The sequence below is a fragment of the Theobroma cacao genome, chromosome 2, assembly GCF_053813885.1.
Source record: "Theobroma cacao isolate CCN51 chromosome 2, ASM5381388v1, whole genome shotgun sequence".
Taxonomy (NCBI): Eukaryota; Viridiplantae; Streptophyta; class Magnoliopsida; order Malvales; family Malvaceae; genus Theobroma; species Theobroma cacao.
In genome coordinates this window covers 20,813,756-20,840,009 of record NC_142640.1, presented here as the reverse complement: position 1 = coordinate 20,840,009, position 26,254 = coordinate 20,813,756, and the positions used below count along the sequence as shown (strand labels likewise).

Sequence of the window (26,254 nt, the reverse complement as noted above, 5' to 3'; positions counted from 1 at the left end):
ACTGTAGATAGCTGATCTCATCGAGGACTACAGTGGGATTTGCATTTTCGAAACCGTAGGTTCACAGTCCTCTTTACTTTTGTTTATTCGGGGGCACTCTTGTTATTGTAAATTAAATTAAATATTTTGGCTTACTGTATTTAAGTATGTATAAATTTATTTAGCTTTTACGCTATAAAAATTATTCACGTATAACTCTATAAATATTGTTTTATAAGAAAATAGGATATTTTACTTAATATTTCTTTTATTTTCTTATTATATTCAAATAACCATAATTTCGTTTTAAATGAAGATTTTAGACTTTTAAACTCATTTTGAATATGAATTATGTGTTTTGTACTTGTATATTACGTTTTAGCCAGTTTCAAAATTTTTGAGGAAAATGACCAAAATACCCTTGTGAGACGAAAAATTAATATTTTATTTGTTTAAAGTTGGAAACAGCTTAAAATCTTTTAGAACACAATATTTGACAATGGTTGCTCACAAGGGAACAGAGAAATTGATAGTAAAGCCTTGCGGGGTTTCGGGTTGACATTCCGGGCAATAAGTGTCTACCGGGACACCGCGGCGGTTGTCACGGGCTCGAGGGAAGTAGCGGGTCGTGACAAGAGACCCACAAATTTCATCAAGGGTTATGACATTTAGGTCCTTGGCTTCACAAATGGCAGTCACCTTTGGCTTCCAATTTTTAGGCAGGCTTCTAAGAAGTCTTTTGATAATTTCATGTTCGGGAATTGGTTTGCTAGTTGACTGAGTTTATTTGTGATGTTTGTGAACCTATCTAGTATGCTAGTGATATCTTCACTAGGTTCCATCTTAAACATCTCATAATTGTGGGTTAAGAGAGCTATCTTGGACTTCTTGACTTGTGAAGTCCCTTCATGAATAATCCTAAGTTTATCCCACACTTGTTTAGCTATGGTACAACTTGACACTTTGTTGAATTCAGTGGGAGCTAAAGCATAATGTAGTGTATTGATTGCCTTAAAATTTGTTTGGACTCTTTTGGTTTCAGCTTCAGTCCATTCAGACCTTGGCTTAGGAATCATCTCGATGGTTACTACATTTAAGGTTGAAGGAATAAAGGGACCATTAGTGATGACATCCCACATCTCATAATCTATTGCCTTAATGTATATTGACATCCTAGTACTTCAATATAGGTAATTTGAGCCATCAAATAGAGGTGATCTATTTGTGGATTGTCCCTCAGCAACTACTGATTTTTGAAGAGCCATTTAGATCTTTCCAAAGGGTGTTAGACCTTAAGAATAGGGTTTAGGCACTGATACCACTTGTTGGTCCTAAGTTAATGTGCTAGAGGGGGGTGAATAGCACTTTTTGGCCCTTACTAAAATTGGCTCTAAGTTGAGGACAAGTTTAAGATCAATAAACACGGGTTCTATGCAAGATGAGGGAATGATTTTAAGAAGGAATGAAAATAAAAACAAAAATAGAGTAGACAATACACCAGAATTTAGAGTGATTCGGTCAAAAATCTACATCCACTACCTTGATTGTTCAACCAAGGATTTTCAAAATCAACTCACTAAAAATGGTGGAATTCCCAAGCTCCCACCAAGTTGTACAATGGCTTTTAGCAAGCTCAGCCACAACCTTATACAATGGTTTTTCCCAAGATCAACCAAAATCCAAACTAACTTTTCTAAGCTAAGTTAGAACCTATACACCAAATCAAACAATCCAAGCTTGAATAAATTCCCTTAGAGTGTCTAGCACACTCTAAGTATACGAGGAGAAGAGAAATAAAAGTGTACCTATGATCACTGACTTGATTTAAGTGGTACAAAGTGAACTGCTTGAATCTTTTACAAGGATAGGAGTAAAGTGCAGAAAGTATGCTGAAGGTTTTTGTAATTTTTTAGCTCTATTTTGACTTGGAAGCCTTAATTGCATTTTCTAGCTGTTGGGAGCCTCTTAAATACTTGAAAAATCAACTTTGATAGGTGTTAGGCAATTTTTGACCGTTGAAAACAGCTTGGTGGTAGTTCTGACTATTAATCTGTCTTCTAGTACTCAATTCAAAGTTCGTGACATGCCATGAGGGAAATCTGTGACACGCCAGCGTTCAGAGTTGGTGACACACCAGCGTTCAAAGTTCGTCACATGCCATAGGGAGAATTCGTGACACGCTAGTGTTCAGAGTTTGTGACACGCCATGGAGGGAATCTGAGACACGCTAGCGTTCAAAGTTCGTGACAGGCCATGGAGGCAATCTGTGACACGCTTACGTTCAGAGTTCGTGACATGGCATGGAGGCAATCTGTGACACGCCAGCATTTAGAATTCGTGACACGTCAGCGTTTAAAGTTTGTCAGACTCCATGGAGATCCATGACACGGTAGGGTTTAGAGTGTGTGACACGGCATGGCAATTGATGGGTGACATGACATGGTTTGAAAAAGGAAAAAAAAAGCAAGCAAATAACGAAGAAACCAATTGGACTTTATGTGAGACCCTGTCAAGGTCGATTAAAAGACGGTATTGTATCGAGTGGTACAACTAAGTTAAATCGAGCCTTGAACTAGTTCAAATAGAAATTCTAAGAGGAATTTGAAAATTTTAAAACCAACAGAATGGTTTAGAATAGTGATTTGGAGTTCAAGGTCCAGTTTGGAGTCCATCAGAAAATTGACCGATTAGGGACAAAACGGTCATTTTACCATTTGATGATAAAATGGAGATTTTTAGCCAAGATTTGATCACATTTGACCAAGAATAATTATATGAAATATAATTATGATTATTGGAGTATAAAATGATGTTTAGTAGTGAAAAATTTTGATTCTCGGTATTTATAGAGCACAAGGGCAAAATGGTAATTTTGCCACTAGTGGACTAAACGAAAATTTTTTTTAAACAATTTTTGCCCCATTTAGTTAATATTGATCAATATTAGTGTTATTTTAGGTTGAAAAGTAGAAATAATGAGATTCCGGTACATTTCAGAGTATAAGGGCAAAATCGTAATTTTTTTGTCTCGGGGGCAAATCAGTAAAATTTTCGGCCCAGCACTTGTCAAGACCAAGGGATTTTAATTGTGGTAGGATTGGATAAATACCAGAATATTTGTGGTGGAAAATTAAGAAGAAAAAGTCAAAAAGTTAAAAATTTGGCCAATAAGCATGTGACACATGGCATGCTTGATTATTTTATTATTTTCTATAGAAATCAGCCCATTAAATCCCCAATTCCCTCACCATATTCGGCCTAGACATCCAGCAACCAGAAAAAAGGAAGAACAAAAGGAAAAACAAGAAAACCTAGGTGGAAATTCAAAGAAAAAGTGAAGAAATCAAGGAAACAAGCTAGGTAAGTTAAAATTTCTTTAATTCTCCTTGATACCTAGCTTACCCATGCTTTTGTTCTTGATTTCCATGGTTGAATATTGAGTTATCATGATGAATTCAATTCTGAAAAATGGGTATGGAAGAGGAATTGTTGTTGGAATAATTTGATTTTAGACTATGTTAGTGTTTAGGGATAGTTAAGCATGGTTATGAACAAAAACACAAAAGAAATATTCAATTTCTCTAGGGTTCCTTGTTGGCTGAACCATGAGGGCTGAATATCAATGGGGTATTGTTTTTATTTCAAGGAAAATGGCATGGAAAATGATGAAGTAAGGTGAAACGGTTATGTAGAAAAAGATTCGATGCTAGTACACCAAATGACCAAATTTTTTTCTATAAGGAATTGTGAGGGTTCTAATGCTGAATTTGGCTTTATTTAAATGTATGTGGTAAATTAAGGTATTAGAGGAGAAATGAATTAATTTGGAGGTGATTTGGACACAATCGCCGATTAATCGGGTGATCGGTCAAATTTAATCGATACCGTGATTAAGCGGTAATCAGACATATTTTTGCATTACATATCAAGCATTAGTAGTTTAAATTAATTTATATCAATTTAGGGACAATATAGTAAATTCCTCGACTTTGTTATTTGTCAAGGTGGTGAGACGTCCGGAAAAGGCAAAGGAATTACGCCTGAGGACTATTAGTCAGAGTTCACCCAGAATCCGAATTTTCAACACCTGTGAGTGGACTGCCTATCAAAATTGTTTTGGGAATATGACTATTTTGAACAAAGTGTTTGAATGATTTTATGAAATTTTTCATGAAAATGAATGCCTTGGGAACAAGCTTTTAAGAAAAGGTTTATGTTATGAAATGTGGTTATTATGGATTTCTATGTGGCTGCATTATGTTGATATACATATATGCTTGAATATAATGTTGTGTAATTATGTTGACTCGGCTATGTGCGAGTAGGGAGTGTGCATAAGCCGAGGATGACCCGGTTATGTGCGAGTAGGGAGTGCGCATAATCCGGTGATGACCCAGCCATGTGCGAGTAGGGAGTGCGGATGAGCTGGTGATGATGATGATGATGAGCTGGTGATGATGATGATGGGTTGATGAGATGATGATGATGGGTATATACGTATATATATATATACATATGTAAATGTGTGTGATATAGCAAATTGATGGACAATGATTTATGGTTGTAATGTACGTAAAATTTGACACATTATACTTTGAGAATTTTCATGAATGTTAGGTTGATTTTATTAGTTTAGCAGGATGGCTATTGTTGAGTGAGGAAAAATGTTTCTCTTGTTGCTTTGTTTTCACTGCATCGAAATTCATGCTCGCTGTAGCGAAAAACTCTGGGGTTTGGAGGGGTTTTAAATAGGAATGAACTAAATTGCATTGTTTGAAACAAGTGCATCATGATTTTAAATTTTTCCTAATTGTTGCTTGTTCCCTTCCTTGTTCACTCACTGGGTTTATACTCACCATTTTCAAATTCATGTTTTCAGATCACGAGGTAGCCGATAATTAGGACGAGGTGTCCTTGTAGATCTGTGTACATCTTCTGGTAGGTGTCTCGGCATTCGGTAGCTGTATATCCATCCGAGTCACTCCGCTGGAGGTCGAGTATTATTTTGTTATGTATAGATGAACTTAAATGTAAATTTTAAAAGAGTAATGCCAGTACGAGTTGGCAATGTATATTACTATTTTGACTCAAAGTCATGAAATAGGACTTAGTGATAATAAATAAAATCATAAGTAAAATAAATAATAGGCTTGCTTGGGTTTAGTGGATTACGTCCATTGGACCCATGCGCCGGTCATGACCCGGAATTTGGGTCGTGACACTTTAACTGAATGAATTCAATAAATGAATATTTATAAAGGAAATTATGAGGCCATTTCATTTTAATTAAATATTTTCCAAAAATTGCAACGTCTGTGTTTTTCCTCATTCCTCATTCCAAAATATAGCAGAGTGCTCGACTTTTTTTATTTGTAAGCTTGACGACACCACAACAACAATGTCGATTATCAATGAAGAGGTCAATCAGTCTAAAAATAAAACTTTTAAAACTTTCTTCTATTCGTTGATTTTTTGTTGGGTTTGTGTGATATGTTCATGTTTTTTCAATTGTTATGTTTAAACTATTTTCTTCCTGATTTTAAGGTCGTACAAAAGTTTTGAAATACAACAGATATGGCATGTAGTGGGTAAACTGCTTTTTGGGGTTTTTAGTGTGTCACGACATTGGTTATTTTAAGATAGTTCGTGTAACATGTCAGTAATTACACTAATTGACGTATCACACGCCACCAGTATTTTAGGCCAGTTCATGTAAGGACACAGAAATTATAGTGATTGGCATGTCAGCATTGGCGTGTTACAATATTTAACTTGATATGCATGGCGTGTTACAACATTTTACGTTATATGCATGGCGTGTTACCACATTTTAAGTTATATGCATGGCGAGTTACCACAGTTTATGTTATATGCATGGCGTGTTACCACAGTTTATGTTATCTGCATGGCATGTTACCACATTTTACGTTATATGCATGGCGTGTTACCACAGTTTACGTTATATTCATGGCGTGTTACTAGAGTTTACGTTATATACATGGCGTGTTACCAGAGTTTACGTTATGTGAATGGCGTGTTACCATATTTTACGTTATATGCATGGCGTGTTACCACATTTTTCGTTATATGCATGGTGTGTTACCATATTTTCAGTTATATGTATGGTGTGTTACCACATTATGGGTTAACTCACTCATGGATGTGTACCATGTTTTGCAGATGCACTCTAGACAGTATGAGGATCTTGACAGTTTGCTTATTGTGCTGAGGGAGAGATGGGCGTTCAATGTCAGTATTAACACCCACTGTAAGTGGTCGCAACTGCATTACATCAACAAGACTCTCCAAGAGAAAGGGGAGTACGATGCAGTGAAGCGTACGTGCTTCAGAATGCTACTAAACGTATATCCGTAAGGCTACTTCTTCACTGGTCTCCTACATAACATCATGATCTGTCGAATCAATGTGACAGATTCAATGGAGCATGAGCTATGGTTTACCATTAGCAAAAGCAAGGCACGCATATCAAAGGTAGAGTTCTGCCTTATCACCGGACTCAAGTTTGGTCGAATGCCCGATGTGTTCACATGACCATACGAGGTTGTTGTGGACGAAATTCATGCACGATACTGGGACGGGCAGCAGAGAGTTAAGTTGCAGGTGTTGCTTGATACATTTCACGGAGGTAACTTTTAGCGACCGGGAGACGCGACCAAGATGGCACTCATCTTGATCGTGAATAACATTTTATTTGGTCAATACTACCGTAGACGAGTGACACTTTGGCTCTTATCATTGGTGGAGGACATCGACACTTGGAATGTCTTCCCATGGGTTCACTATGTTTGGAGGCTGACCTTGCACTACCTTTTGAAGGGGTTCGAAGTGCCTTCCTCGAATGTGCAGAAGGAACGTTTATGGTACAACATTTATGAATTTACGTGGGTGATAAGGTACAGTCACGTAACATTTTTCATTTTCCTTTTGACATAATAATTTATGGTTGTAATCGTTTATCATTTACGGTCTGATAATGGTTACATTTGACTTGCAGTTTTGGGCAATGGAGGCAATTTTGGCCTTGCAAAAGATAGTTGCCCCCTCTACTCCAAAGGACAACGTCTACCCATGCATGTGCAGATGGCAATGCAACCAAAAGCCAAAAAACTTCTACAAGGCAGTTGATATGTTGGAGTCATCTCAACAAGTGAATGAACAACTACTAATTTCTGTTGTGAATTTGTATAATAATTTTTCCTAAAATTTAATCAGAATTCCTATTTTGCAATTGTGGGCAGTGGAGACCTTGGAGCCCACCCCGGATAAGGCCAACTGGGATTGTTTTGTGGACATTGATGTCTCGTTATCTGAGGGCCACCAATACTTGCCAATAGGGCACATGGAGGATCGGGCAGACTGGGGATTAGGTGTGAGAGAAAATAAGAGAAACTTGAGCACAAAAGAGCCACTGGTGCCATGAAGCAGAGGCGTACCTCTACTGTTGTCTTCGATGAGCTGTCGATCCCCGAGTTAATGGAGGAAGGTGATGACCATGGCAATGGTAGTGAAGAGCCGGTAAAGACGATTCTAACAGTTTGTGTTCAACAATTCCATATGTGATTATCGAATAACATATATGTGTTTGCAGTTGGACCATGCGATGACAGCTCCACAACCACCGAGAGGTACTCCTCAGATTCACAGTGCTAACGACGAGCCTGTAAGGGCGGTTATAATGGTTTGTGTTCAACAATTCCATATGTAATTATCGAATAACATATCTGTGTTTGCAGTTGGACCATGCGACAATAGCTCCTCAACCACTGAGAGGTTTTCCTCAGAAGCACAATGTTAAACCCCCCGTCGGTAAGATGGGTTCTAACGATTTGTGTTCAATATTTTCACATATGTTTATCGAGTAACACAGTAATTTATGTTATTATAGTTGAGGGAGGCGACGATAGCTCCTCAACCACAGATCTGTCCTACTCAATCGCAAAGTGGTAACAAGCCGCCGGTAAGGATATTAAAGTTGTAACGGGTAATGTTTAACAATTCCATATATGACTATTGAATAACACAGTAATCTATGTTATTGCAGTTGACCCATTCGACAAGAGTCAATGATGGAGTAGTCACGAAGCGTCAGCTACGACGGATCATGCACCGGTATAAAAAAGACATGTCGAAGATGAAAGCTTTAATTCAGTTCGTTGACTCTGGCGATGCAGATGTTTGAGGACCATGTCGTTGCTTGAATTCTAAAAGGATTGAAATCACAGGTACGCTATTCTATATTCGCTCATATATTGGTTGTTTACATTTAGTAGGTGTAGTTCTATTGTTTGTTCTCGGTTTGTGGTTTGTGGTTTGTGGTATTATATGAGCTAATGAATTTTCCCGTTTGTCTCATTTTGTAGGTCGGTCCTTCATCTCATGGTGTTGGTGAAGACCACAATGATGATGATGATGGGTAGCATGATGATCCTGGTCTGCACATTCATGATGACGTAGTTGGGTCTGACGGAGTCCCTGTTCTTGAGGCTGATCCGATGATGCTGTTCACGGTGCTGGTGAGGACCATGATGATGCTGATGATGGGCAACATGATGAACTTGGTCTACACATTCACGATGACGTAGTGGTGCTACCGGAGACCCTGTTCCTAAGGCCGATCCAGATAATGCTATGGTAGGGGATGTGACCTTTCAATCACATGATTCTGAAGAAGACCCTATTCCTAAGGCTGATTCAGTTATCGATGCATTTACGGGAGGGGAGGGGGACCTTCACTCAGTCGTGGTTGAAGGAAAGCATCTTCCTCAAGCCGATGCATTAGTCGAGGTAGCAACAGAAAGGGACCATCTTCCTCAGAGCACTCCTAAAGCCAGCAGCTCACGGTTGTCGTCACAAGAGTCATCTAATGTCCATCATCGTGCAGCACAAATTTTAAACCCAACGGATCAAGCATGGGTAAAAATGACGAGCAAATACAAGGCAAGCCCGTACGTCGACCCCTCAATGAGCCGTCGGGATGTTAAGAGCACAATGGTCGAAGCGTGTGAAGCTTTCAAGAAAGACAAGTGTGTGAGGTAAGCGCATAAATAACATTGCAAATATTGTTTTTTAATGAAACATTAATCCACCAAGGCTTTTCTAACTCATTCTATTACATATGCAGGCGTAACGTCAAGATCTTAAGGGATCAAGGGGCTGAATTTTTCACAACATTAGAGGATCTCAAAGAAGAAATGAGTAGTGAGCATATAGACGCATGCCTCAGCATACTTTCTAAGTGGATGACAAGGCCGAAGTCAAAGCTATACACTACTCGTGCATGCGTGGTTGACACGATATTCTTCGTAAGTTTATTTGAAAAATTTTAAATTCTGAAAATACTAAGTTTTTTATTGCATTAAGTGTAAGCTAATGTATACATGCTTCACAAGACACCATCCATATGCTACACACCTCATTTCCAACAAAAGAGGCTCGATCGACTATGAAAATTCCAGATGAGTTACGGGCATACGTGGAGGGTGAGAAGGTTACATACTGTAAAAAATGGAAAGATGTCGATTTCATCCTCGCGCCTTGCAATGTGGGTGGACATTTGGTGGTAGCGAAGATCGACTTGGTGAGGTGGACGATCAAGGTGGTGGACTCCACAAAAACTTCAGATGCTAAGAATAACGGAGTGCGAGCTGCTCAGATGACACCCCTTACGACAATTTTGCCAATCATCTGCCACCAAGCCGGTTATTTCAACAAAACATAGCAGAAGACAAGGGATTTGACGTCAATGCCATTGGAAATTCATTTGCCAAAAGCTAAAGTGCATCAGCAGAATGATAGTGTCAACTACAGCATGTTCATGATAGGGTACATTGACGATATTTTGCAATCGTAACCGATCAAAGTTAAGCAGAATATGATTACAAATATGCGTCGCCAATACGCTCTAAAATTTTTTTTCAACAGTTGTGAGAGCGAACCCTGAACATATCGTCCCTTGTCTGTACATTTTTTTTGTATATGTAATTAATTTTATTAATTTTAATATTCGTACATTTTATACATGACTTTTTCTTTCTCAATTCAAACACAGTGCCTTGAAATTAATACTGCAACCACGTGGCGTGTCACCCTATTGGGGCATGGCGTGTCACCCTTGAAAACTGGAAGAAGTCAACATGTCACGCCAAGTATCTGGTTTCACTCAGTGTGTCACCACAAGATGGGGCGTGCCGTGTCACCCCACAATACTGCAAGAAATCAGCGTGTCACCACCAAAATCTGCATGCACTTAGTGTGTCACGCCAAGTATCTGGTTTCACTCAGTGTGTCACCACAAGATGGGGCATGCCGTGTCACCCCACAATACTGCAAGAAGTTAACGTGTCACCACCAAAATTTGCATGCACTCAACGTGTCACGCCAAGTATCTGGTTCCACTCAACGTGTCACCATAAGGTGGGGCGTGCCATGTCACCCCACAATACTGCAAGAAGTCAGCGTGTCACTACCGAAATCTGCATCACTCAGCATGTCACGCCAAGTATCTGGTTCCACTCAGCGTGTCACCACAAGATGGGGTGTGTCGTGTCACCCCATAATATTGCAAGAAGTCAGCGTGTCACCACTGAAATCTGCATGCACTCAGTGAGTCACGCCAACTATCTACTTCCACTTAGCGGGTCACCACCAGATAAGGCGTGCCGTGTCACCCCACAATATTGCAAGAAGTCAATGTATCACCACCGAAATCTGCATGCACTCAACGTGTCACGCCAACTATCTGCTTCCACTTAATGTGTCACCACAATATGGGGTGTGCCGTGTCACTCCACAATACTGCAAGAAGTCAACGTGTCACCACCAAAATCTGCATGCACTTAGCGTGTCACGCCAACTATCTGCTTCCACTTAGTGTGTCACCACAAGATGTGATTGACATGTACCAATTACAGCGTAATCTTAACCCCCACACCACGTGGTCAAAAATGCCACGTGGAATTTCTTTTATTAGCTTAGCATAATATAATTTTGAGGGATTTTCTTCTTTATATAAAACATTTTATTTTTAAAATGTTTTAATTTAATAAAAAATAATTATGATGATTCATAGATAAAATTTGATTGGATGATTATAAATATTTTAAATTTGTTTAGTCAAGTCATGTGTTTTAATCTTAAATTTCATATGATATATTTTTAATTAGTCCATAATTTCCTCTTTTTATACTTGCATCCTTTGAAGTAAACTCCTTGGTATTAATAAGATAAAATAAACGTTGTAATTAAAAAATTACAAAAACAAATTGAATATTAGGATTTAGAAAGCTACTAAAGTTAGATGAATTAATTTTATAGATTGTAAGAGATTTGATTGTAAGAACATAAAAGGTTAAATCAAATGAAATAGAAAGAAATTAAATTAAATCATTAATTGTTACATACAAGTCGTAATAAAATGTGAGAAAGGGGGTAACAGTATAGGGACTTCGCAAGTCTACTCAGTGTTCAGAACTACAGAAAAAATGAAATTAATAATCAAATAATATATCTACAAAATTAATAAAAAAAATAAAGACTCATCTACAAGAGGAAACTAATAAACACAAAATCCAAATATGAATGAATGTAAGATACTGCAAAAGCAAACTGTGACACAGGTATTGCACATGGGTTACACATTTAGTTAGGCCGACAAGCCATCTTCATCCACAAGACACCCTACGTTTTCAGACATTGTCCTTCGTATTGGACAGTTGTTACGTGTGTGACCGATTTATCTGCAACCTGAACATGTTTTTAGTCAGCGCACTCATGGAGGCGACGATTGACTTAGAGATGGTGACGGATTTGTGGATGGAACTACAAATGGGGATGGGCAATTCTATCTGTTATGCCCGTACCTCTTGCATTGCAAACATCTCCGTGCTCGATTGCCTTCATCGACCGATGGAATCCTTCTCCTCTTAGGTCTTCTCGTTTGACCTCGCTAAGGTGGTGGCAACACAACAATTTATTTCACATGAAGGGGGATGTCCCACTCAGTAAGATGCCCTACCGGACGAATTGACTCCGCATAACCCTCCACCAAAACGGTTGTCTTGTAGTAGTCAGCACAAAATTCAATGGCTTCACGTTTGCATTTACTAAAAAATACAATGATCTCAATGTTCAAGCACAATGTAAATACTATGTCAATTAGGGTTCAAATAAGAAATAAAGATATTCTGAACTTATTGCTATAATGGCATGGCTGCATGGCAGTAAATCTGTTTGGAACTCACAACATGAACACGTCTTCGTGGACAGGTTTACAAGTTCATCCATCTTTTCGTCTTTAACTTCGAACTTCACTCGATTGATAAGTTTAACCACAAAACGATGTGCATCATTGAATCGTTTGCTCAACTGCTTGGCAACCCAAGGGCTGAGGGGCGTGGTCACCTTGACGACCTCCTCGTACCGGTCATGGAACCAACGCTGGAACATGTCTCTGATGAACTTGATCAAAACAATGATTGGCATTTGTCTTGCATGCTTCAAGCATGAGTTAACACATTTCGCAATGTTGGATGTCATCATTTGGTATCGCCTTGCCGGTGAACAGGCATGTGCCCATCTCTCAAGGCCTATTCTCATAAGGTCAGCGTGGGCTCCTGCATGAATCTGCTTGAGCTAGTTCATATGTCTGTTGAAATCGAAAACCTTATAGCAATCTCGAGCAAGGGTGAAAATCATAGAAACGTCGTCACGTTTGAACTTGTTTTTAAAGTTTTTCTTCAAGTGGTACCAGCATAAACCGTGGTGCACTTTTGGGTATGTATTTTGGATTGCTTTCTTAATGCCGAGATGTTTATCATAAATGAACATAGTGTTTTCAAGACAACCAACCGTATCACACAGCTTGCTAAGAAACCACGTCCACGAGTCTTCGTCCTTAATATGGCCAATGCCAAACGTAACTGGATATACGCACTCGTTCGCATCTTTGCATATAGCGACAAACAGAACACCTTTGAACCTGCCTTTCAGATGTGTCGCATCAATTGCAATTGTAAGACGCATTACATCCCTAAACCCCTAAATACAAGCCTCGTATGCCCAGAAACAATATTTGAATCTTTCTGCCTCATCAGTAGCTACTGTAGTGACTGTGCCAGGATTTTCTTGTTCCAACATATAAAAATACGATAGTGAAGTTGAAATGACTCCTCTAAGGGACCGAAAATAAGCCTCTCTGCATACTCCTTTGCTTGTCAGGCCTTACCATACAGGCATTCCAATCCCCCCTGAACCCTCATCTCAGCAATAATGTCCTTAGGTCTCAATGCTACTCCATTAGCCTGAAACTTGTGTGACATAAGTTCACCAATTATCTTCGCACTTGCGGTTGCAAATCGCCCTTGCAAACCATCAACAGTACACGTGTGTACTTTATGGAATGTCCGAACTGGCCAATAATCTCCTCCTTCAGGTAACTTCGTTGCACGCACACTGAACTTGTATGCCTTGTCCTTGCAACCAACTTCATAACGAGCTTTACATGACCTTTTTACTCTTATCCTAAACTGCTCTTTTAAAGCCAACATATTCAAAGCTCGTTTCAACTTGGCGTTCGAGGAAAATATTCTTCCTTTGTATAAGCGATCATCGGCATATATCGACTCCTCAGTTGTAATTGTTTGGAAAGAGAACCTTTCTGCACCTGGAATTACCCCACGTACTAGATATCCCTCAATTTCCCCTTTTCTAATAACTGTCATGGAGTAATGTACCAGGGGAACGAATCCTGTTCTAATCAGCGATGGGGTTATTGTATATGGGGTCATCACATTGAACATCTCCTACATCAACACCTCCAACAGGTTCCGTTTCGCCTTCAACATTATTGCAAATTCGAATGTCACTATCATAAAGCCAATCCTTGTCTGAACTCTCATCATGCCATTCATCAGGCCCATCATCCGAATTGTCATCAAATCTATCTTCACAAGCAAGGAACAAATCCTCATTTCCCTCATCAGATGTAATATTATCCTCGAGCGTCATAGTTTCACCCTCCAACGTCGCAGTGTTGTCCTCAAGTGTCGCATTTTCATTTGGAAATTTCATTACACCCTATACAATTTCACCCGATCGTTGCATTTGTTGGACACAAGTAACTAATTGGTTCGATGCACATCCTAATCGAAATTGTGTTGCCAACTATTCTATGAATGTCGTGTGTTTACTGGGCTACACAAAGTCTTGTGCGTATGTCAATTGCCATTGTTGTGGGTTACAAACCGAATGTTGTGGTATATGTGAAGAATTGTATATCTCATTTTGATTGAGCTGGTTACCATGTTGTTCAACTTCTTCATGTGACATAACATTTGTTTGGTGTCCCTTAATACTGACATACATAGTCAGAACATTCCTCTGTTCTAGAAGAATTAATGCAATATCCTCATCGTCCTTGATAATTGACCGTGATAGCTCTCTGGGTGTACTGATCAATGCATGTAACTCAATCTCGTCAATTTCTGAGTTTACCCTAACAACATCTTCAACCAGCTTCATCAATCCCACAAATGACAAATCACTCATAACCACCTGCATTCGTGACTCACCACCTTTGTAAATGCCATCCACCCACTGACCACCGTGTCTTATCATAAGTCGCACAATTGGAACCCCACTGAAATTTTGAAAACAACAATAATTTGTTAATCATTTAACACATTACATGACATGCCGTGTTCTAGAATTTGTCAGTCATGTTGTAACACGTCATGCATATAACGTAAAATGTTGTAACACGCCATGTATATAACGTAAAATGTTGTAACATGCCAACGTTGGCATGCCAATTACTATAATTACTGTGTCTTTACACGAACTAGGCTAAATTACCCATGGCGTGTGACACGCCAATCAGTGTAATTATTGACTCGTTACACGAACTGCCCTAAAATAACCAATGTCGTGACACGTTAAAATAACACTAACACATGTTATAGATGCATGGCGTGTAACAAATTTGGGCAATGTTTCTAATCCATGTTCTAATTTACACCAAATGTTTCAGAAATTTAAGTGTTGCAACAATAAACCCAATAACATACCTTGATGTCATATCTACTATAGGGTCTGTTAATCTACAACAATATGGCCAGATGCCGAGAGATAGACCACAGCCCGATGACGATGGTGCTCAACAGAGAGTTGGCAGAGTTGAGACAGTTCAGAGAGTTGAGAGAGAAAGATGACTAAGCTCAAACAGCTGAGCATTTATTTATTTCTATTTTCTCTCTGGCCAGAGGGAGATATCGAGACCCTAATTTGAAACGATGTTTTTAAGGGCATTTTGGTCTACTCATGGTTTTTTTTTTTTTTTGCTAGAAACAGATAACTTTATATGGGTGATTATTTCTAAAATCATCTTATTAGGAGGTCCATTTTTCACAATTTCCTCTAAATTTTATATATACGACATGGCATGATTAATATGATTAAAATTTATATGATTCATAACATGGTTACATGATCAACTTGATTGATATGTTTAAAATGTGATTGATACGATTAACGTTATTAAAACAATTAAATTAAAATATGCACAATTAAAATATAATTTTATTATTCAAATTTACTACAAAAAATTATAAATATCATATTATTATTTTTGAAAGGCATAAATTTCAAGATATTTATCAAATATATTAATATTAATAAATCTTAATTATCATAAAAATATTAATGTTTTACATGGATCATAAATGAGTATTGACACTAAAAATGTCTACATAACATGTGAACACAACTATATAAATGGATAACAAATTGATTAACTAATCATGCCTTACACAGATCTTCAACAGGTTAAGCAGGTTTGAAATGATCAATACACAGAACATGATCAGCCTAAATCCAAAGTTGTTTAAATTCGTGTCTTGTAGTATACAGAATTACCAAGATTAAATACATCACTTTGACAAACAATAAGAACTAAATGCATAATTTGACCAATTCTCACCAAAAAATTACTTTTGATATTTTTGTTGTGTTTTATTAATTTTATAACATCCATCAGTGAGGATAATATGGTTCTTGATTTTGTGATGGTAGTTGCAAGAAAATGGGGATAAATTTTGTATCTCCCACTCATCTGACACTGGATAATCAAAAGTCAATTGCTCAGTTCCTCCTCAAAGCAATTTTCCTTAGAGACAGCTCAGCCATGAACACTAGAGCAGTGGGCTGTTGACAGAAGTTTTTATCTAACTAAAGCTTATACCCCATAGCATAGCAGCAAGTACTATATGGGTACACGGATATTTACCGTTTTAATTTTCTTCTGTTTGGTGGCTTATCCTACTAATGCTGTGGTGAATTACAACCAAAAGAGGAGGGGTGAGAAAGAGATGCTACAGATTGCGGCCAATATTGAACTTTTCCAATTAGGTTCAGGCAGAGCAGGACCTCAGTTACTCCGGATCTACGAGGCTTTGGCGACCAGCCGAACGACAAAAGCCCAAGATCCCACGTGAATTACAAAACTCAATTATCAAAACAAAAATCTTGCACAAGCCCATGCCCTATGTCACATGCCAAACTTTCTCAAATGACTTGGAACTCACGTGCCATGACACCCTAACACTGTCCTTCGCATGCAAAATGCTACTAGCATGAGAATGCTAATCATTTTCTAAAGGCAGCTTCAATACAGCAGGAACACAATGTTAGGCAAATGCCCAAAAATCTTGTCATAGACATAACTGGCATTGTCACACTAATCTCTACATACAAAAATGATCGAATATACATAAAAAACTCTTAAAAGAAAACCAGGCCTTCACACACAAATTATTAGGGGAACCAACATACATCAGACATTCAAAATTAATATGCTATATAGCAAAAAGTTAAATCTAATTGAACCCAATCCATTGCGCAGCAGATTAGGAGAAGGATAAACATAGAAAGACAGTAAATAATTATGTGTTCAGAGCGAAAAAGGGTGGACTAGAAAATCATTGCTTATAGTAACCACTTTGGTGGGGATGATATGGATTTGGAATGGTATAAGGAGGTCGAGGAAGAGATCCAGGTTGCTGTGCAGGGGCATTGTAATATGGCCCACGCCACCCTGGATAGGCAGGTTGGCCATACTCATGGCTGACTGGTGCCTGTTGTTGGGCCTGTGGGGGAGGATAAGGAGCTGCTGATGGGGGAATGTGGTATGGAGATGGTTGCTGCGGGGCACTGTAAGGGGGAGGAGGATGACCATACCCAGGCATTGGCTGCTCAGGAGGTCTATAGTAAGGAGTTTGGGAAGAAGGATGGGAAATACTCTGAGGCTCTGTTTGCTGCTGTGAACTGGATCTCGGAGTTTGATGGGGCTGTCCAACTGGCGGGTATGGACCTGTGTTCTTGCGATCCTGGAAGCTGAAACCTGCCATTTGTCTTTGAACATCTTCCATCATTTCTCGACACTGGATGTTTCGAGTCATAACAAAATCACTGCACTGCTGCTTGATATTATTGATTGCATCCTGTATAATAGGAAAGCAATTTAAGAGTTATGCACAGATGATTTATAAATAGGCCAAGTTTCATTGAACAATAATGGCTCTAAAATACTGCCTAAAGCAATGAATGTGCAACTTCTCACCTGAAGGGTAACATAAAATTTCAGCCCCTCATTGATATTCTCCTTGATTTCTTTACATTTTGCTACAGCGGCCTGAATTTGCTTGTAACACTTGTCTCGTGATGCTGAAACAAATATTGATTTAAAAAGTTAAACCAAAGAAACAGAAAAGATCTTGTTAGAAAAATGAATACAAACTGTTCAAATGTTGAAACTTTGACTAAAGTAACCCTAAAAATCATTGCACAAAAATATGAAATTGACTGGAATTACAGATTGAATTTTACATAACTGCTGGTTATCAAACTGTACTCTAATTTCTAATTATATGCTTAAACAAACTATATGATACAGATAGAAATTCTTCACCGTTGGTCTAGACACATCATTCCCAAGGTCAATGCATGCTTATGGCATTCCCATACTATTTATTAATAGGTGCAATAAAAGCGAACAAAATGTACCTTTATAATCTTCAAGATTAAAGACAGCAGAGAACTCTTGATTTTGAGCCTGCAGAAAGAGAATGAAAAATATAAACAGAAAGTCATTCAGGTAGCATTTCCAAATAATCAGCAAAGATCACAATCTAATAATTAAAACCCAAATTACAGCATTAGAAGCTGCAAGCGACTAGCATATCATACATATTAACTTCATGAGAAGACCAAGGTTGATACACCCAAGTCTACCCTAATTCAAAATATAATTATCAAAAATTAGGAGAAAGAGAAGAAGAGAGCAAGAGAAAGAGAAGCTATCATTTAAAATTATTTAAAGAAAAACAGTAGAAGAAAACATACAAGATAGATAACTTTTTATGGTCTAAAGCACTATGGTACAGAAACTTCTGGTGTTATTCTGATGATCTGGCATTCAAAGAGCACCAAACAACACCGAGATACTAGGCCACCATTGTAAAAGTAATTTCCTCAATGTTTTATAGTCCAAGATTGAACTAGATGTAGCAAGGCAAGATGCATGTGGGCAGAGACCCGAAACAAAAGTTTGAGGAAGACCCACAAAAGGTACCATATTTAGAATTATACCCAATAAATGCACTCATGTTAATTAATGTTTTTCTTTTTTCCTCTTTTTCCTTTTTTTATTTTTACAATAACTATTCTTAAGGCATGAAAGCTCATTAGATTAGTTTATCATTCAGGTTTGCTGATGGCGAATAACGAGTTTGTATATGCAACCATCCACATGGAATAAATAGCACAGCCACCTTAAGCTATCAGAAGGAAGGCCCCAACTCTTTTTACCACTAGTAAAACCAAGATGCAGTGTCTTGTAAACAATATGCCCCATTACCTTAAGAGTTCAAAACAATGAAACGGAAAAAGAAGCATACATGATAGTCACTTGATAACAAACTATTCCCAGATTTTTTTTTATCAATTATTGAACATATATTATTCAGTGTAATAAATAAACAGCTCTGCTTTTTTTTTTTTTGACAAGTACAGCTCTGCTGTTTGAAACTATTAGATGCAAGTGTTGAAAAAATACAAATGAACATGGAAAAATAAAGAGAAAAGATAATTAGACCTGAATTTGCATCAACAATTGTTCTTGTGCCTCAATGTTTTGGGTGATTTCCTCACATATGTGATTATACTTGGCTATCTCTTTCCTGAAAAGATCCTCATAGGAGCCAGTGGATGTCATCAACTTGGGTAGTATGTCATCCTGCAGCCATTGTCATAAGAGGAGTCAAGTTTATGGTAAATGCCAATCTATCACCTATGACAACAGTAGTTAGATTAACAAATGATTTCTAAAACAAGCCACCTAGATGTTGATGTTGCAGTGATAACGGTTGCATAGACATGGCAAAAATAATGGATTTTAGAAGTTTTCATGCAAAACAAGGGTTTAATTAAACAAAAATGGTACTTTAAGGGCTTAATTAAAGAGGCTTATCTAGGGATTTTGAGAAAGTACAGGGATTTTTTAGTTTTTTAGCCAACATTTAATAATCATTTAATTTAACTTCTATCCATACTATGAAGCCTGAACAATAATTAACAGAAAGCTTGAAACAAGGAAATCATCTATGAAGACAAATCTGACGGTCATTTCTAAAAGAAAAATACAGCAATACTATAGTAAATTCATTTTCCACATATACAATCAGGAAAGAACAATAGTAAGAAAATCAAAATTGAATTATTTTTCTAGGTAAATTGCTCCTGCCATCCCTTAAGTTCAAGCCAAACACCATTTTCATCCTCACAACCGAAAACATAACATTTTTATCCTCAAGTTTCCAATTTGTATCCAAAAATTGTTCTGCTACCGGAACAGCTAACCCAGCCTGACAAGACACGTTAGCTGGTGTGTAGTACTTCATTAGCTTGATATTTTATACTTTATACTATAAAGGAAAAAAAAGGAACCTGAAAAGGGTGGGAAGAAGCTTTTCTGTAAAATTTTTTTCCTTTTTCTGTTCTATTTCAAATCTCTCTCAAATGATTCCACATCTCTCATTCTCCAGCAAACCTGGCAGCCTAGAGATCATTCTGTTGACTAATCTCCTTGCACCAGAGTGATCATTGCACTCTCTGCATACATGGATACTATTGAATTGGCAACAAACACTTTTATATCATACCAATCATCATGTATCATACCCACACTTGAAAGCCGACCATGGATTTCAACCACCAAATAGAGTTTTAAGCAAGCAACTAGAACTCTAAATACCTCATTTCCTTATAAGTACAAATATTCCAAATTTAAATCATATGCACTGATAACCATATTCAAAATTATAATCATTCCTAGATACATTCCATTAAAAAACTTCGCAGTCAAGTGACCCACACGTGCCAAACATAAACACAAGCTTAGTTCCCAAAAACGCAGATTCAATCAGAGATCAAGAGTTTATCACGTGAGCATGAATTTGTTATCCTTGAGAAAGAGCTTTCTTGCTTGCACAAGAAGCAGTGCATGAATCTCATCTGGTTTGGACATTTTTTTAGTTCTTATTGGATTATACTTCTTCTTATCTGTTCTCAAAGCGATACAAAAATAAAAAAGGAAAGAAAATCTTTAGACACTAGTGCAGCACAAAGGAAACAGCAATAAATGAGGGTGATGTTTTTAAGTTGTTTATTGGAAAGTGGGATGGAAACAAGGAAGCAAGAAACAAAAAAGCTTATAATCAGGTTTAGAGAGAGAGAGAGAGCTCCGGTAAAAACAGAGGCGAGAGAGAACAAAGAAAAAGAAAGAAGAGAAGGAAAAAAGAAAAAGGAGAATAAAGGAAGCAGAAGGCACCAGATCACCAGGTGAGGGAGAGAGAAATAGCAGGGGGCACAGCAGGAGAAGAAAAATTAAATGGGAGAGGCAAGGGAGAAAGAAAGTGTGGTTTGAGGGGGGGTGCTAGAAGTGGAGATAGAGGTAGACGTTGAGAAGGAGATTTGGAACAGAAAAGAAAAAGGAAAAACCTTTAAGGGAAAAAAATGTGAGTTTTTCTTTTGTCTTTTACTTTCTTTCTTTTCAGCCAGTAATTAATAAAACTAGGCAGACATGTGTCAGCCATCTGGGAAGTTTAAGAACGGTTACACTGACAAAAGCATTTTTCAGATACATACTGAAAGTTCCAAGAAAAAAAAATGGCACTTTGAAGTGTAGGGACAAAAAAGGTGTTTGGGCCAAACTTTAGGGACAGGGCAGGGGAAGTTTGCCCTTTTTGTCCACAAATAAAGATTTACTCCAAAGATTTACTCTATAAACATGCCAAATGCAAAGGTAGCCACCAACAAGAACCAGTGGGATGTTACAATAAGCATACCTATATGCATACTGATATATTTTGCAAAATGAGACACCATGCAGAAATAACCTTGCACTACATATTTAATTATGGACCAATTCCATAGACTTGACGCCATCAATGATAATCTTCACATTGAAAAGGTCTCTTTAGCACCGATTAACAAGACTCATTGAGATGCAGCAACAGCAATTACACTTTTTCAATTTTTTTCATTATTTGAAGTACCAACTAGAAATCATTCAGCTGCGACAGAAGATTCTTATCAACCAAAATCCTCTTCTCTCTCCCCTCACATCCTTTTCTAAATCATCACTAAAACAACATTTAATATTGTATAACATTCACCTAGATAATGGAGGTCATCTATCGCACAGCTAAATATGAATGATTATGCATATAGTTGTTCACATGTCTCCGATATCATGGTGAACTGATAAGGTAAATTCTGATTTTAGACATTTTTTCCAAATAAGCTAACATGCCCTAAACTATGGCTTTTGTGTTCATGCCTCATGATCCTCCTCAAATTTATCAGAATAAAGATGGCAATGAAACAAAATGCCAACTTCCTCTACAAGGCTGACTTGCAGATTTGGGTGAACCTCACTAACATATAAATATTCTAAAATGATGTATCATACACAAAGTTATTAATACAAGATACGCAATTAATTAACCTAATTTATACTAATATATTTTTTTTTTTGCTAGTGCAATTTATAGTATTAGTTGGTGCACAGAAATTCTTTGGAGTGGGAGAAACTACTGAGTAGCACGTATTCTCCAAGGAGGAACAGATGTAATACTAGATCATCACAATATAGTGCCAAAAGTATCAATACAACAGAAAAAAAAAAACTACAAATTCTATAGTTTATGCACATTGCACTTCTAGAGAACAAAGAATAAAAAATCAAAAAGACAAGCATGCAGAAGATAAGTTGCACAAACAGTTAACTACACCTTTCTTTTCATCTCTTTAAGCATATCTTCAAGGCCAGCCCTCTGAGCACCAAGAGTCTCTAATTGCCTCTGCAAAGATGATATCATGAGAAATTTAACAATCTTAAAACTAAGAATCTCTTTGACTTGCAAAACAGGAAACCAAATGAAAATGAATTAAATGAATGGCTTGAATACTATCATAAGAGTGCAAAAGAAACATCATATAAAATAAAACTTCTCCCCTTCTAACATTTCTTCTATCTTTTTCTTTGTTGTTTTAGCCCTTGGGGAGTTGGGTACTTGGGAAACTGAAGCTTAGAGTAAATATTCAACAAATATTACATTAGAAAAGGGAATTACCAAGCTCTGCTTCAAGGCCCCCACTATAGCATCTTCATTTGCATCCAAAGACATTATTGGCCTTGACAGACTTGGAAGGGCAGCTTCAATCTGATAACAGCCGAATGAACATAAGATATAGCATATGTATTACTCGCACAAGCAAGAGATGAATAACTGAAACCCACTAAAAAGAAAAATTGAATTTAGCACTTCAAGTATGCTATTAAAATGATAAGGTACCCACACACAGACTCATGCAAACATATTAAGTACATGACAAGAGAAAAAAGAAAAGCAGAACAAGATGCAAAAAGCTATACCAGCCAATTAATAACAGTCACAGACACAACTAATAACCATTTGACATACCGGACGGCGGTCAAGGATTGACATGAATGTAGAATGCTCTCTCACTGAACGCTCAATTCGTGCATCACTTTCAGCAGCTTGTTTTAAGTTAGCTGCAAATTTGTTTAACCTTTCCTGCAAAGTCTTTGTCAGGGTGCTGGATTGCGGCCTAGTCCATCGCGTTCCAAACTGACTTCTAAACTGGGCATCCTCTGCTGCTTCTTTCTGCAAAAGCTCCTCCGTCTGAATGAGCAATTCCTGATTCACCCTCCTCAAATCCCTAAGTTGTTGTAACTCAGCCTCCAGACCAGCTGCACCCCCACTAGCTTGCACTATTTCTACCTCATTTTTAAGATCTTCTGGAAGATTAAAATTCCCTTCCAAAGCAAGAATAGAATCTGGAAGGTCCATTTCCTTGAGCCTTACTCGGGCTAGTTCACTTCCTTGCTGCAATTTCTCAGCCTGTGTCCTGATGACATCATCAACCATTTCAGTATACCTAGAAAGAGCCTTTGCACTGCTGTCAGGAACAAGGCTTGCAAACATTTTCTCTTTGCTTGCATCCAATACCTCATTCATTTGCATCGACTTAACCATAGCAAATGCAGGGAGTGGTGGTAAGGAACTGGGGGAAGGAACTCTCATAAGATAAACCCTATCATTTTCCTTCACAGCCCTCTCCAGGTTGCGATTAAGATTAGCTTCTAACTTGCTAATTGCATCTAGAAGCTGTGCAGCAACCCCTTTTGATGATTTCTTTGCCTCAACTAAAGCACTAACTCCACTCCTCAAACGTGCAATTTCTTCTGCAATCTCTTCTTTCTCATGTAGCTCCAAACTGTACCTATAGCAAGCTTCAGCATAGAAAAGAGCCGCCTTAAGCTGCACATGGGCAATCCATGCTTTGTCAAAATGGTCCTTCAAAGGTGCTGCATTCAATGCTCCTAAAGCTTCCTCGTAGTATAATCCAACCTGCAAGTAAACTCATATCAAACCTAAATAACAAAAATTCAAGTTTCCACATAGCATTGAATAATAAGGTAACTATTCCTTGAAAACATAAATCACGCATTACATTCTATAAAAAATAATTTTTTTTATTTTTCATTCTTCAAAAATAGGGTTTGTTTTTGTATTCAAACTAAATTTTTGAGTTTTTCTTTTTGTTACTTAAAGAACAAAACAAGTAGAAAAGGCAACAACCACGTAGTATTTATTAAATCAAAACCAAAATACCCCTTCTCATATAATTCCCTGATCATTTCAATTTAACCTCATAATCTGATAATTCCCCGTAAAAACAATAATCCACTACTCATCCATCCCACAAAAGACAGATTCCATTTCTCATCGCCAAATTCAACTAATCCCAATTTAACCTCATAATCTGATAATTCCCCCAAAAAACAATAATCTACTACTCATTCATCCCACAAAACACAGATTACATTTCTCATCGCCCAATTCAACTAATCCCAAACAAAACAAAAAGAAATCAACCAACCTGCCTAGAAATCTTGGCACAAACTCCAGGTGTACTTCCTTTAGCAATAGTATTTTCAAAAACACACTCTTGAGCTTGAGCCAACATCAACCTCTCCAACATCCCAGCACACTCCACCGACAAATCCACCGTCGTACTGTTTCCCATCGACGCCTTCGTCGACGCATTATCTCTGAGGAACCCAAACGTCCCCGCTGATGCGATAAAGGCATGAGACGCCTGTCTCCTCCCATCCACCGTAGCCCTATCGTAAGACAAGCCAATCTGACTATAAACCGCCCCAAGGTTAAACAAGACGGCGGCTTTTTCTAAATGGATGTTTTGTTGAACCGCTTTTTGCTTCTGTTTAAAAGCGTCAAACCAAGTGAATTGGATTGTGTTGATGTGGTCTTTGTCAGGGGAGATTGGGAAGCGGGTTTCGATTAGGCAAAGGGATTTGAAGTATGAGATGAGGAGGTCGCGTCGGGTTGTCGGGGAGGGGTCGGGCATCCGTTCGATATCAGAGCGGAGGGTTTTGACAGTGGAAAGGTCATCTTCGAGGTTAACGGCTTCGCGTTCGGAGTATGTGAAGGAGATGTATTGGCGGAGTGGGCGATACAGGTCGATTGAGTTGGTTTTTTTCTCGTAGATTGCTAGCATGATGTTGGTGGCTGCCGCCGACGGGGAGGAGGATGCGGCGGCCATAACGACGGTGGTGTTGGTGATCAACTTGGAGGTGAAAGAAGAAGTGAGGGATTTATTAGGCGTGGGATTGGGATTGACTGTAAGAAAGGAAAAGAAATTTAGACTTGGGGAGGGAGTTTTCTTCTTGTCGAAGGAATGAAATTTGGAGGACGACTTGGAAGGGGGATTGCAGAGGTGTTGGAGGTCCCACGCCAATGAGCTGGCAATTTTCTACGCTTACTCGCTTTATTATTTAGTTTGAACCCTCGCAATCCGTATAGAAATCCGTAATTAATAGCTTTCTTTTTTCTTAATTTATGAAATAAATAGGAGTAATATCTCATAATTTTTGGGTGAACAGAAACAATGGTAAATAGTCGGATGAAACTATTTAAGTGGAGCAAAGGAAATTAAAAACAAAGAAAAAATATCTAAACAATAAGATAACTTTTGATATCATTTTCAATATCACCATGTTGTTTATTAATCACTAAAGTTTGAAAATATTAAAATAATCATGTTTTAAAGTTAATAAATCAATTTTAGGAGTTTATTGACATAAGAATTTGTGTAATATTAATATTTTATTTCTTCAACAAGTTTCACTTAATCAAATCAATAAACAAATATGAAACATATATTTTATCTTTAATAACTTAATTGTTAACTCATTAAATTAAATTACCAAAATAATAATAAATTTGTTATCGAAACACATATATATAACCAAAAAAAAACCATGGAGAGAAATATGTAATGTCTTTTTTGAGTTGGCTACAAGTCATTAAGAGCAAATGCTTACTATGTAATTTTTTTTTAATTTTTGGAAAAAGCAAGGTTTTTTATTCACATATTAAAAAGATAAAGTTGTCCATAATTGATTTTACAAATCATTACACCTTGGTGAAAAGAGTTATCACCCTTATGATTGGAAATTAAACTACTCAAAATGGTGATCTAATCACTTTAAGATCACTACCATGAATAATCACCAAGTTTTTATCAAACACACCAATTAATTAGTGATTGCAAATTACAATGGATTTTGGGATAATCACCCATACTAAACACC

General features: G+C 37.6%; 1 protein-coding gene across 1 annotated transcript; it reads right to left on the bottom strand.

Annotated features, from left to right (window-relative positions):
- Nucleotides 1-16,679: 16,679 nt before the first annotated feature.
- LOC18609103 (Endosomal targeting BRO1-like domain-containing protein) lies at nucleotides 16,680-25,398 on the bottom strand. Its single transcript, XM_007044083.3, has 8 exons — nucleotides 24,520-25,398; nucleotides 23,037-23,987; nucleotides 22,686-22,775; nucleotides 22,344-22,412; nucleotides 19,145-19,285; nucleotides 18,055-18,103; nucleotides 17,612-17,715; nucleotides 16,680-17,492 (listed from the first exon to the last, which is right to left on the bottom strand). Exons 1-8 carry the CDS (start codon nucleotides 25,201-25,203, stop codon nucleotides 16,971-16,973), a joined length of 2,610 nt encoding a protein of 869 aa, XP_007044145.3. The 5' UTR covers nucleotides 25,204-25,398; the 3' UTR covers nucleotides 16,680-16,970.
- Between the last annotated feature and the right edge of the window lie 856 nt (nucleotides 25,399-26,254).

What these genes read in the sequence shown, in the direction of transcription:
- LOC18609103 (XM_007044083.3), bottom strand. Translation starts at nt 25,203, where the DNA reads ATGGCCGCCGCATCCTCCTCCCCGTCGGCGGCAGCCACCAACATCATG. An exon ending in CAATCCTTGACCGCCGTCCG is followed by an intron (nt 22,776 to 23,036) that starts GTATGTCAAATG and finishes GGCTGTTATCAG; the next exon opens with ATTGAAGCTGCCCTTCCAAG. An exon ending in GGGCCTTGAAGCAGAGCTTG is followed by an intron (nt 22,413 to 22,685) that starts GTAATTCCCTTT and finishes TCATCTTTGCAG; the next exon opens with AGGCAATTAGAGACTCTTGG.